The sequence below is a fragment of the Crotalus tigris genome, unplaced genomic scaffold (genome assembly GCF_016545835.1).
Source record: "Crotalus tigris isolate CLP2741 ecotype Arizona unplaced genomic scaffold, ASM1654583v1 scf7180000017881.257975618366:2651188, whole genome shotgun sequence".
Classification (NCBI taxonomy): domain Eukaryota; kingdom Metazoa; phylum Chordata; class Lepidosauria; order Squamata; family Viperidae; genus Crotalus; species Crotalus tigris.
The window spans coordinates 134455-146623 of record NW_024096698.1 but is presented as its reverse complement, the minus strand read 5'-3'; the positions used below and the strand labels follow the sequence as shown (position 1 = coordinate 146623).

Sequence of the window (12169 nt, the reverse complement as noted above, 5' to 3'; positions counted from 1 at the left end):
TTGGGGATCTACTCTTTTCTCTGGTTTTCTGGAGAGAAATAGGGTCAAGGTGATAAACTCAAGTGAAAAACTGCTAACGCACAATACAAACCCTGGGAGAGAAATTGACTACTTTATCAACCAGGCAAAGAGGACATGTTCACTGAGCCCCTCAATACACTCCAGCTACATGTCTGATTGTACCCACAAAAAAAAAAAAGAAAGAAAATCACCTGACTGCATCCAAGGTGATAAGCAAGAAAGCATTGCAGAATTTACACACTCTGAAGCTGTAATGAGATCATGTCAGCTTAAGAGGGAAAACTATACTTAAGCTGTTTCGCTCATGACAATTTACAGCAAAGAGAAAGTACTGATATTGTCAGGGCATGAATGGGCTGAGATAATGTACAAGTGGGGAAGACTTTGGGCCACTATAACTGTCTCTAACCAGTGGCTTCATTGTAGGAAAATCGCACTGCAACTTTAAACCATTTTACTGTTATCCATTTTCTTTGGATTTAGTCCCATTTAACCCACTTGGATTTACTTCTAAATAAAATATATTACAACACTGTAAATCTCTGTAGTCCTTTTCCGTGAAATAGAACCCCCCTCCCCAAATGACTATTTTGTGCAATGCACTGTGACTTTGGAGTTGTGAGGCCCCTTTAATGAATGTTATTAGCAAAAACCTCAGGGAATAAACCCAACCTAAGGATTCAGATAATTTTTTTAAAATGACTTAACAGATTGGTCAATGCTTCTCCCAGAGAATTAAAAAAAAAAGGAATCTGCATAATTTACCATTTAAAAAAAACATTTTTAAAAAAAAAACAGTATTTTTTTAAAAATTAACAATCATTATTTTACCCTGGGAAAATATGAAAAAGCAGCCATCCCTGCTTCCAGTTAAAGCAGCCTCCCTCCTGAACTGAGGGAGAGCAAGAATCTGCTTTGCAAACATTCCAACATGTGTCCAGTCTGTGCTTCACTTTTTCATTTTTTTTTTAACCTTGAAACAAATGTTTTTTCCCCTCAAAGCTGAAAGCTGTCCAAAAAAACAGGACCACACACAAGCACAGCCCTACTGAGAGCTGTGCAGATCACGTTCAGCCTGTTCCTGCGGCTGCTGCTGCTGCTAACAGGACACACGCACGCACATGCACCCCTACACACTCTCTCCCTCCCACACACACACAAAATGGCGGAGGAGGTGAGCTGCTCTGAACACAGACTTTCTTTTCATGCTCTGCAAGGGAACAGAGGCCCTAATACCACCAGCTCCTTGGACACACAAGCAGAATGGGGAGAGGGCTAGGAACGCGGGGGGGGGGGTGTTTGCAGGGTCCAAAGGATCCCCCCTTTTCTTCTTTCCCACCACCCAAGTAGCCATCCTCCCTTCTAGTCCCCAGCTCATCTCACAAGGTATCACTTCCAGAAATGGCTTACAAGACTTGATAGCGTCCATCTGGCCTTCAGCCAACACCAATAAACCATCGCGCTCTGCCCCCCCCCCCCCAGTGAAAGGAAGGTTCCCTCAGCCAACCCCGCTGTCATTTGGAGGAGGAGAAGCCAGATGAGGGATCAATCCTTACCTTCTACCCAGAGTTCCTCCACATTGGTCTCCAGATTGGCCGCTCTTAATCCCACCGCAAAAGCCCCGAAGATCAGAAGGCCAACCACTAAAAATTTCCCGCAGTTTTTTTGAATGTAACAGCCCAGTTTAAATAGCAGTCTCTGAAATTTCGCTCTCAGCCACAGCGGTGCTTTTCTTCCAGTAGCTCTCCCCTAGAAAAGCAAGGAAAGGGGGAGAAATTAAGTTGGGGGGGGGAAGAAACGCACGCCCGGACCGTCCTTCGAATCGGCCCCCCAAAGAAAAAAGCACAATATGCCGGCAAGAAAGCGGCTTGAGAGGGTCCCGGCCGGCAGTTTGTGACAGGAACGGGACAGACCCGGGCGGCCGAGCTGGCCGGCCAACCTACAAAGCGTGGCAGATGCCCCACCGCCTTCCACATCCGCCTCCCCTCCGGGATCCACCGACCGCCCGACCCGCTCCTTCTCCTCACGCACCACCCACTCTGGGACCCTTCAATTCAAGCCGGGAAAGCGCTACAGCCCGGAATGATCGCCTCAGCACCGGAATATAAAGCGACCTGTCAAAACAATCTGGGGATGGACTGGAGAAGGGGGATCCCTTCTTCTGGAAGAGCTGATGTCCCCCTCTTCCCCCCCAAATCTTGTCATCCCCTTCCCCGCCTTACTTCCTTGGGCTCCTGCTTCTCAGCAACTGCCTGGCCCCACGTGGCTACCGAACGCGCTGGCAACCGCCTAAATTTTAAGAATCACGGTCTACAATTGCCGTTTGTGGGGTCGCTGGGACTGTCTTCACTTTGGAAACCGAGCAGCCGTCATGAAATTACCACAATATTGGGGAATGGAAGGGACCAACCGCACGGCGCTTTCCTTCTATTTAAATCAACCAACAAACCCATCTTTTAACCCACATACTACTGCTGCGTTCGCTTTTTGTTGCTGTTGTTCTTCCCGTCCGGCCAAGTGGAGGTACTGCCAAACCTGTTATCTCCCTCGAGTATTGAAGGGGAGGGGTGAGTTATCTCGACCAGGACGGGAAAGGTGGAAGTTAGCAATTTGCTTACAATTTTCACTCTCTGCCTTGCCGCTAAAGGAGAAACGCGACATTCACTGAAAAAAGAGCTCTCTTGGAAGGGAAACCACACTTCTACACTTAAACCGGGTAACAGGAGCAGAAGGTGGGGGGCAGAGGAGCAGCAATGCTCGTTTGGAAAACGTTAGAACTTTTCTTGGGCAAAGCTTTTTTCCAGGGGTTGAGTAGAAAAATCAAAAGCCTTGGAAAGTTTTCTCGGGGTAGACAGAAGAGAGCCTCGTTCGTGAAGAACAGAGAGGAAAGTCCCATTCATACACTCACACACACCTCCCGAGGAAATGCGATTAGATGACTTGCAAAGCACCAACACGCTGGACAAATGGGCACGGTACACGATAGGAGGGACGAAGTGCTGCCTTTTTACCTTACGGGAGTCAAGAACATTCCCCCCCACCCCACCCCCACTTCTCAGCATTTTATTGGCGATTCTTCCCGCCGCTTATGAGAAAATGAGATTTGGAAGAGAAAGACGAGAAATCTCGACAAAGCACCTTTGCTATCTGCTCCAAGGCGAACCCTGCATCGCAGTAGCTCGGCCGCTGCAGATATTCCAGATCGGGCGGCGCGGCGCGTCTGTTCTCCACTATCCTTCTCCGCCTTCTGCTGCCGCTTCTCCCCAGCCGATCTGATACTCTGCAGCCGCCGCCGCCACCACAGTCGCCGTTGCTCTCCGGCTCCGAGGCATTAACAGCTGAGGCCATGTTGCCGCCACAGAGCCGCCGCCGAGGCGGCTGCTGCTGCTGCTGTTGTTTTGGCGACCCAAAGGCTGGGTCTTCTGAGGTTTCCCCCAGCGCGCTGCTGCTGCTGCTGCTGCTGCTGCTGCGGGACGATCCGGAGGGACCAGGGACTGGCTGGGTCGGCGGAGATTCGCTGCTGCTGCTGCTGCTGACAGACCGCTTCATACGGCGTTGGCTGCCGCTGCTGCCGCTGCTGCCGCTGTAGCTGCTCCCGGCGAGTCAGACCCCGAGCCTTCCATTGCAACATTTCGCGAGGATCCGGAGGTCTTCGCCGCTGCTGCTCCCCACATCCAGGGTGTGAGGGTGAGCGGAGCCAGGGAATCTCAGCGCGCTCGCCTTCCTTCCCCGGACCGCTTCGCCTGCGGCTCGAGTTGCTCTCCAGGCTCCTCGCCGCTCGGCTGCTGGAAGCCAAGCCGGACTCTGCCCGATCTCTTTCTCGCCACAGCAGCGAAGCCTGGGGAAAAGCCTTGATCTCACAAAAGCCGCCGCCGCCGTTGCTTCTGTTGCTGCTGCTCTGTCTCGGTGCGCTGTACCATTCTGTCTGGGTGCAGGCTGTCTCTAAGAGCTCTCCCGGCTGCTTTCCCCCCTCTCTTTCTCTCCTAGATGCGTGCGTCGCGCTCTCTTTCTTCCTCTACTGTGTGCAGCAGCAAGCAGCAGCTCCCTTGCTTCAATAGATGAGATGAAGAAGGGGGAGAAAAAAGGAACTCTCTCCATTTGGATAAAGAGGGGGAGGGGGAGGAGGGGTGAAAGGGAGAGGGGAGAGAAAGGGAAAAAGAGCTGAAAGCCCGCCCCTGGGGCTGTCAGATGGCTTCGGTTTCTGGGCTGCGATTGGCTCAAAGAGGGCAGAAATTACTCAGCAAACATGACTATTATTAGCTGCTTAGCAACAGCTCACCAAAGTAGAGAGACCACCCAGGCAGGCTACCCTTGTGTGTGCATCTCCCACTTCAGGGGAGCCTTAAAGAGATCCAGCCCTTTTTCCATGCAATACTTCCATTAAGGAATGCTTCTCTTTTCTCCCTACCCCCTCGGTTCTTTTCAAGAAAGGTTTGCTTTGGGTTTTAAGAAGGAAAGGACGTTGCTGCTGTTGTTTTTACAGGGAGACGATTTTACAAAGACCACATCAGGATTACTTCAAGGAGCGACCTGTTAAATACAGTCTTTCTTTCTTTCTCTTTCTTTCTTTCTTTCTTTCTTTCTTTCTTTCTTTCTTTCTTTTTCTTTCTTTCTTTCTTTCTTTCTTTCTTTCTTTCTTTTCTTTCTTCTTTCTTTCATGAACTGGTTTGCGGGAGGCGCGCGAAAGAAGAGACTAAACTAAATGATATCCGGAGCCCTTCAAGAAAGTCCTTTTGGGGGCGCCTTGGCCTCAAGCAGCCACGATTCCTGGGAGGTCCAAGCTGAATTCCCAGGGCTGCACAAATAATGACAGGGTGGTGGATCCTGCGGTCTCCCCCTTTCTCCTTTTTTTGAATCAAAGAAAAGTCCGCGTTCCTAACAAGAACAACCAGCCGTGCTAAGAAAAAGGCGACAAACAAACCTTAATACTTGAAACAGTGCTGCCACTGGCGGATACTTTAAACGCTAGGGCTCCACCAGCCTTGTTTTTGTGCGTTCAAAATGTTCGGCTTTTAAAAAGCGTTGCATACAAAGTTTCTCACAGATCATTGTGTGAGCGTTATTAATTAACTCTTTGTGTTCCAACAAAGTAATTTGGTAATTCGACATAGGTGACGTCAATGGGGTCGGTTTCCTATTTTTTTCAGATCTCCCTCATTGCCTATTATTTTGACGAACTTTCGCACGTGCCCATCTTGGTTATTTGATCCGCCATGAAGAATTTAGACTGGGAAACTCTGTCCAAGGATCGTACAAGCTTTGTTTCCCTTTCTCGACATACGGCGTGCGTATCCAGTTTTCAGCTCCACGTTCTTACAAGAGGGTAGTGCTCCGTTAAAGCATGAAACGCGGGAGTGTTGCTTTAAGGAACAAACTTGCGCGTGTTCATTGAAGGAAAAAGTGGAGGGGAACTAGAAAAGACCGCACATTCAGAGGGGAAGGCCGTGGAGGCGGGCTACAGTTTTCACGTGACTGGCTGGCTCTGGATTATGCACACAAGGCTGGGCTTCCCTCCGTCGCAGATCTGGTGGGGTGGGCTGCGGTCGTTTCTTCGCTTGGCACGCAGGGCCTTAGGCCATCAAGTTTAAAACGCTATCCACACGAATGCGGCCTTAGCCTCGCAGCGTAACAGAAAGAAGCTGCTACTCGCTCCTCCCTCCCTAGGAGAGAAAAATACCAGACAAGCCATAGTACATTCCTAAAGGAGGTCTCTCCCCTTTACGCTGCCCAATAGCAGTCTACGTCGACATCTGTAGGCCAATGGCAGGGGAGCAAAGGACGTTTCCATTCAGTTCAATGCTAAATGGAGGGAGGGGGGTGTTGCCACGGCAGCCGTGTAGGAAGGCTTAGAGAAGCCGATTCTTCGCTCGCAGCCGCCTGCTGCGCCCTGAACGCCAGTAGTTTACTCCTGCGGATCTTTTAACATTGCGTAGGACTGGCCGCAGAGGTTTTACCCGATAGCGTCCTTGGTGAAGACTCTAATCCCTCAGCCACTTTAGCAGCCCCGGCAAAGACATCAAAGTACGCTCTGATCCAAAGAAGTTTCAGTTCCTCCCAAAGGCACGTGTGGACCTCTCCTCCCCCACCGACAGGCGTGTTACAATCGGCAACCCGAGAAGCCAAAGTGGGAAACTCGGCTGGCTAATGATTCTCACGACCTTTTTGCTGGCCTGATGTGAGACACTAGCACTCAGCTGTTTAGGAAATCGTGGAAGCAAAGTTAAAACGCCTCTCGGCTTTTAGCCACAGTACTTCACTTCATGTGTTCCCCTAGCATACGGTATCCTCCAGATGACCTTGGATTCCTAATTAACCAAGATTCCTAACCAGCGGAAGACACGTAATTGGGAATGGCGATATCGACTTGATGGCACATCACCATCAATTATTGTCATACTACTTGGGGAACACTGAACCGAATCTACACCGAAATGCAAATATACGGGACTACATTGTTAGCTATGCTTCTGAATAAGTGGCTTTGTGTATTTGAACCCATTCCTGTTTAATCTTCCCTGCTTTCAGCATATAACTTAGTGGTAAAATACATATTTTGCTATAAAAGGTCTCTTGTCATACTCAGTTCCTCCGTGCCAACTGCATAGAGAAGCCACAACCTTCTCTGCGTGGTGCCCTTGGCCACGCTGCCTGGGAAGAAGCTGCAGGATGACCGCGTGGTGTGGGCGCCAGGTTGGGAAAAGCTAGAGGGCTCTGTCAGCGGTTGCACAATAAACCGTGAATTTACTGGCCAGTCATGTTTCAGCGAAGCACGTCCTGCGATCCCACCCGCCATGATTAGTTTAATATTCAGTGTAACCTGCTGCGAATCCGAATATTGACTTAATTGAGTAAAATCCAATTAAACTAACCGTGACAACGCATGTTGCCTTAGGAAATGGATAAGAGAAGCCTTAAAAATGATCTGCACACGTCTGATTTTGTTGTCATTTTAAACAATCTATTCCAATCCCCATTCTATGCCCTGAAAAGCACGCTAAACTGTGTTACTCTCTTCTCAATCTTAGTATAAATTTACACATTAATTTAGCGCCACGTGATAACCTCCAGATGTATTACAATGAAACCCCTTTCAAGACAGGACTTTTCAGCCCAGACTCCAAACTGGGGAAAACCTGCTGTTTATGGATATAAGGGATGGTATGGCTGGTGAGTGAGAAAAACAGTTGTTGTCTAATGGAACAGGATTCACCACCTTTGCCCACGATTTACTGGTAAACTTTTCTTGTACGCCACAAAATCTTACAGGTAAGGTTTTCAATTGGGCTTATTTTAAAGTAAAAAGGTGGTAAAAATCGAACTCACACGTTCCTTGGTTTCATTTCCCAAATCCACACTGCAGAATACTTTCCTTCTTCCTTTTGCAACCCTCTGGCTGCATCTGTTAAAACGTTATTTCCAAAACCTAATCTGGAGGCTTAAACTTAACAGCCCTATCTTAATATCCTTCCTCCCCATCGCCGCCTCTTTCTCCCCCTCTCTGTGGTCTGGTTTATTTCACACACGAGATGAATTACATCTCTAATTGGCTTTGTTTTGGGTGTGTGCGTGCGCGCGCGCGCGCGCGCGTGGGTGGGTGATTGTGCGCGGCCGCGCGTGGGCTTTAAAGGATGAAGCGTAAGTTGAAACGTCTCGTGTCGACTTGGGTGGTCAAAGCCAGGGATATCCCCAGTTTACCCATGCCCGATTTTCTCTTCTTGTGTACCTAGATCTTTGCATCATCTACATCTGTCTCTGGCACCACAACTTCAGCTACCCATGAAGTATCCCCACCATTCACATGTACCAACACGCCTACCTCTACCTTAGATCTGACCTAGGCAGCAACAAGATGCATCCAAAGTTCGGATGAACTTGAGTTTTGAGCAGCTGTCCTCAGTCTGGTTTCTTCCAGAAATGTTAGCAGCTTTATTCCCAGCTGGATGTCTCACAGCATCTAAAGTTGCACAAAATTGGTTTGGAATATAGACAAAACTGAAGAAACACTGTTGCAATAAACTGTCTACTTCAAATTGCCCTACCCAAGTAGCAAAAATCAGGCAACCCTTAGATGGCAATTTGAGACACAGAAACATTGACTGTTTGCTGCCCTCTGGTGGTCATCAGGTTTTGTAGCCTAGATATAGCCCTCCCAGAGGGTGAAAAGGAGTAGAGCAGGAAGGCTCAGAGTCTAAAACAGTGGTTCTCAACCTTTTTAATGCCGCGACCCCCAACCGGTCGTAAGTCGAGGACTACTCAACCGGTCGTAAGTCGAGGACTACTCAACTGATGCATCACTGTTTGCAGAATGGGACTTTTGGCGGGCTCAGCAGGGCAGAGACAGCCTGGACAATTCCTATTGGCTTTTGAAAGCCAATAGAATTAGACTCTATTCAAGAGAGTCTATTCTATTGGCTTTCAAAAGCCAATAGAATAAAAGGGAGTAGCACAGCTAAGGAAAAGGGGGAAAAAATGGCAGACTGCGTTGTTTGGCGACCCCCATGAAATGGTCGTTCGACCCCAAATGGGGTCCCGACCCACAGGTTGAGAACCACTGGTCTAAAACAATATTAGAGGGCTGCAATACTCTATTTTCTATGCTTCCACTTACACATACTGTTCCTGCTAGGGGATGCAGCCTAATCTAAGTGCAAATGCATAGTAGCTTGGAGCTGCTGTATTCTGTGAGTCTCCAAGTGTTTCCATATAGGCTTCCTATTGAAACCAGTCAATTACTTCCCAGTATCAACAATGTTTTCTTTTAGTAAGAAGAAGATGGAAGGAGGGAAAAATAAGAAGGTTGCAAATTGTTTACAAAGTTATCTAGCTTCTCTGCCTTTAGGGAGGGATACAACAGTGCGTAAATTACACAAAAAGGTTGCATCTGGCAGCAATCTTCTTCCAGGAGAGTGGAAGTTCTTCCTTGTTTACAATTCCATGCCCATAGCAGGTGGCAGTGCCTAACTGATGGGTTGGTTTGGAAGCAGCTGGGTTAGACCTGTTAATCTGTTTATGGGTTAACAACAGGAGATCCCAAGAATGTAGGATAGAGCAGGATATTAAAAATACAATTACCGGGAGTTGACCTCAACTCTAGGAAATCTATATCCTGTTATATCCTCTTCTAGATGGTTGGGTTTTCAACTCCCATGAATTTTATTGTCTGGGAAGAGCTATATTCCCAATGCCACCTGGTGGACAACAGGTTGAGAACTGTGGTTAATGGTGTAGTAGGAAGCTGATTAGTTGTTATGTGGGTGTTTAGGCTTTTGATGTTTTTACAGTAACAGAATTAGAACTACTCCAGTTGGAACTCTGCATAGTCAGAAATGTCCTTGTGGTCACAGCAGCATTGAAAGAAAAACAGCACTTAAATGTTCATATATATATATATATATATATATATATATATATATATATATATATATATATATATATATATATATATATATATATATATATATATGTTTTCTGAGGTTTTCGCGGGTATTTGTATGTAGGTCTTTGGTTGTTCGGGTTTTCTCCCGCGTAAAATTGGAAGTGTCTTGGCGACGTTTCAACGAAGTCCCATTCGTCATCTTCAGGCTGGTGTTTTCAGCTTCGTGCTTCGAGCAGCAATGTGTGGTCTTAGCTGTTTCTTCCTTTTAACTGCCAGTGGGGGTATGAACTGATTGGGTGGGAGCTTGCCACATGGGAAAGAAAAACTGGACAACTTCCTCACACACCTCAACAGCCTACACCCCAAAATACAGTTCACCATGGAAACAGAAGCTAACAACCAACTTCCCTTCCTGGATGTCTTAGTCTACAAGAAATCCAATGGCTCCCTAGGACACACCATCTACCAGAAGAAAACACACACAAACCGCTATCTGCACGCTCTCTCACACCACCACCCAGCACAGATCAACTCTGTAGCCAAGACACTCATCTCCAGAACAAAACGCTTAGCTGACGAACAACACCTAAAACCCGAACTACACACTCTCACCAATGTACTAACATCCAATGGATTCCATAGAAATAAGATTACAAACCTAATCCAAAAAGAAACCCCCACTAAAATCCAAGACAAAGAACAAGAAAACGGCAAAGCCCTCCTCCCATACATAAAAGGCACCACAGACAGAATCAGTAAGATCCTCCATAAACACAACATCAAAACAGCATTCTGCACAAACAGAAAAATATCCACCATCCTTAGAAACCCCAAAGATAAAATTGAATTAGAAAATCAAGGAGTATACGAAATCCCATGCTGAAAGCACCAGCCTGAAGATGACGAATGGGACTTCGTCGAAACGTCACCAAGACACTCCCAATTTTACGCGGGAGAAAACCCGAACAACCAAAGACCTACATACAAATACCCACGAAAACCTCAGAAAACAAATATCGAACCTCTACGCGGAGGAAATCCACCATCTGACCAGGACCTATGAAAAACTTGAAGTCCAAAGAGCTTCCATTTTATGCGACCTCACATTCCTACGCAACTGCCGAGATCAAAATCTAATCCCCACATGTTTCCAACTGAAATTCCACTCCAACTCTGCAGCCACCAAACGGATCCTGAAAAGAACAGAATTGGCCCTAATCAGAAATGAACTTCACACAAAAAGATTCCTCCTAGACTGAATTAACAAAGATCTCCTCACACTCCACCTCAAACTCAGCAACAAAATCCACCCCGCACTTTGGGACAAATCCAAACAACTCGCCGTCTGGAGAGCCGAAACACAGACCACCCTCAAGACAGATACACACACCAACAAACTCCGAAGACTACAAGAATGCCAGAAACAAACCCCTCCTCCCTCACAGCCACACATGAAACAAACAGTGCATAACATCTCAGATAGGATCCTCACCAAAGCCGAAACCAATGTCCTTTCCAAAGGATTCAACTTTGCAGTCGCTCCCAAACACATCCCCACTGAAACCATTATATGTGGAGTTGAAACCAGCCTGACCAAAATCAACCCCGACGACGCCAACAGAATCAGACTCGAAATCACCAACATCCTCTGCACCAGCAAGCCACCCAAAAGCAACTTACCCAAAGAGGAACAGACAGCACCACGTAACCTGAAAGAAGACACAGCATAATAATCCTACCAGCAGACAAGGGCAACGCCACGGTGGTTATGAACACATCTGACTACCAAACCAAATTAACCAACCTACTCCAAGACTCCACATACAAACCCCTAAATACAGATCCCACCACCTACCTGGAAAAAACCACCAGATCCAAAATAAAAGCCTCCCCCATTAGCGAAGAGATCCAGCAAAGAATCATTCCCAGAGAGAAATCATCCAGATGCCCCAAACTCTATGGTCTCCCCAAGATACACAAAGAAGGAACCCCACTCAGACCTATAGTCAGCTCCATAGGCTCACCTCTACAAAACCTAGCCAAATTTCTCGCCAAACAACTACAGCCCTATGCAGAATCCATCACCTCACACATAAAAAACTCATTCCAGTTTATAGAGATCATAAAGAAACAAAACTTACAGCCCAGCGACCTACTAGTGAGCTTCGATGTCATATCCCTCTTCACCCAAGTGCCTATCAAAGAAGCCTTGACAGCTATTCAAAACAAATATAACCCCCCCAAACACATCTTAGATCTGACCAACCACTGCCTATCCAACACATACTTCATCTATAATGGACAAAAATACAAACAAACAGAAGGAGCACCCATGGGATCACCCCTCTCACCTGTCATTGCCAACCTCTACATGGAACACTTTGAAACCCAAGCTCTAGAAAAATCGGATCACAAACCCAAACTCTGGCTCAGATACGTAGACGACACCTTCATAATCTGGCCACATGGGAAAGAAAAACTGGACAACTTCCTCACACACCTCAACAGCCTACACCCCAAAATACAGTTCACCATGGAAACAGAAGCTAACAACCAACTTCCCTTCCTGGATGTCTTAGTCTACAAGAAATCCAATGGCTCCCTAGGACACACCATCTACCAGAAGAAAACACACACAAACCGCTATCTGCACGCTCTCTCACACCACCACCCAGCACAGATCAACTCTGTAGCCAAGACACTCATCTCCAGAACAAAACGCTTAGCTGACGAACAACACCTAAAACCCGAACTACACACTCTCACCAATGT

The 12169-nt window shown here is 47.1% G+C and overlaps 1 protein-coding gene across 6 annotated transcripts in view; it reads right to left on the bottom strand.

The window, feature by feature from the left end:
* Positions 1-12169, bottom strand: part of PTCH1 (patched 1) — a 120704-nt gene that overhangs the window by 94415 nt on the left and 14120 nt on the right. The window contains exons 1-2 of one of the 6 annotated variants that reach the window (XR_005556775.1): positions 3160-5700; positions 1578-1770 (exon numbers count right to left, since the gene is read on the bottom strand). Coding sequence is in view for 4 of the 6 variants with exons in the window: in XM_039343875.1 (XP_039199809.1) it covers positions 1578-1770; positions 3160-3570 (604 nt within the window). In the remaining 2 variants the exon portion in view is untranslated. Of the gene's footprint in view, positions 1-1577; positions 1771-2243; positions 2690-3159; positions 5710-12169 lie in introns of those variants that run through there. The other 5 variants (XM_039343875.1, XM_039343876.1, XM_039343871.1 and 2 more) reach the window with 5 other exon arrangements.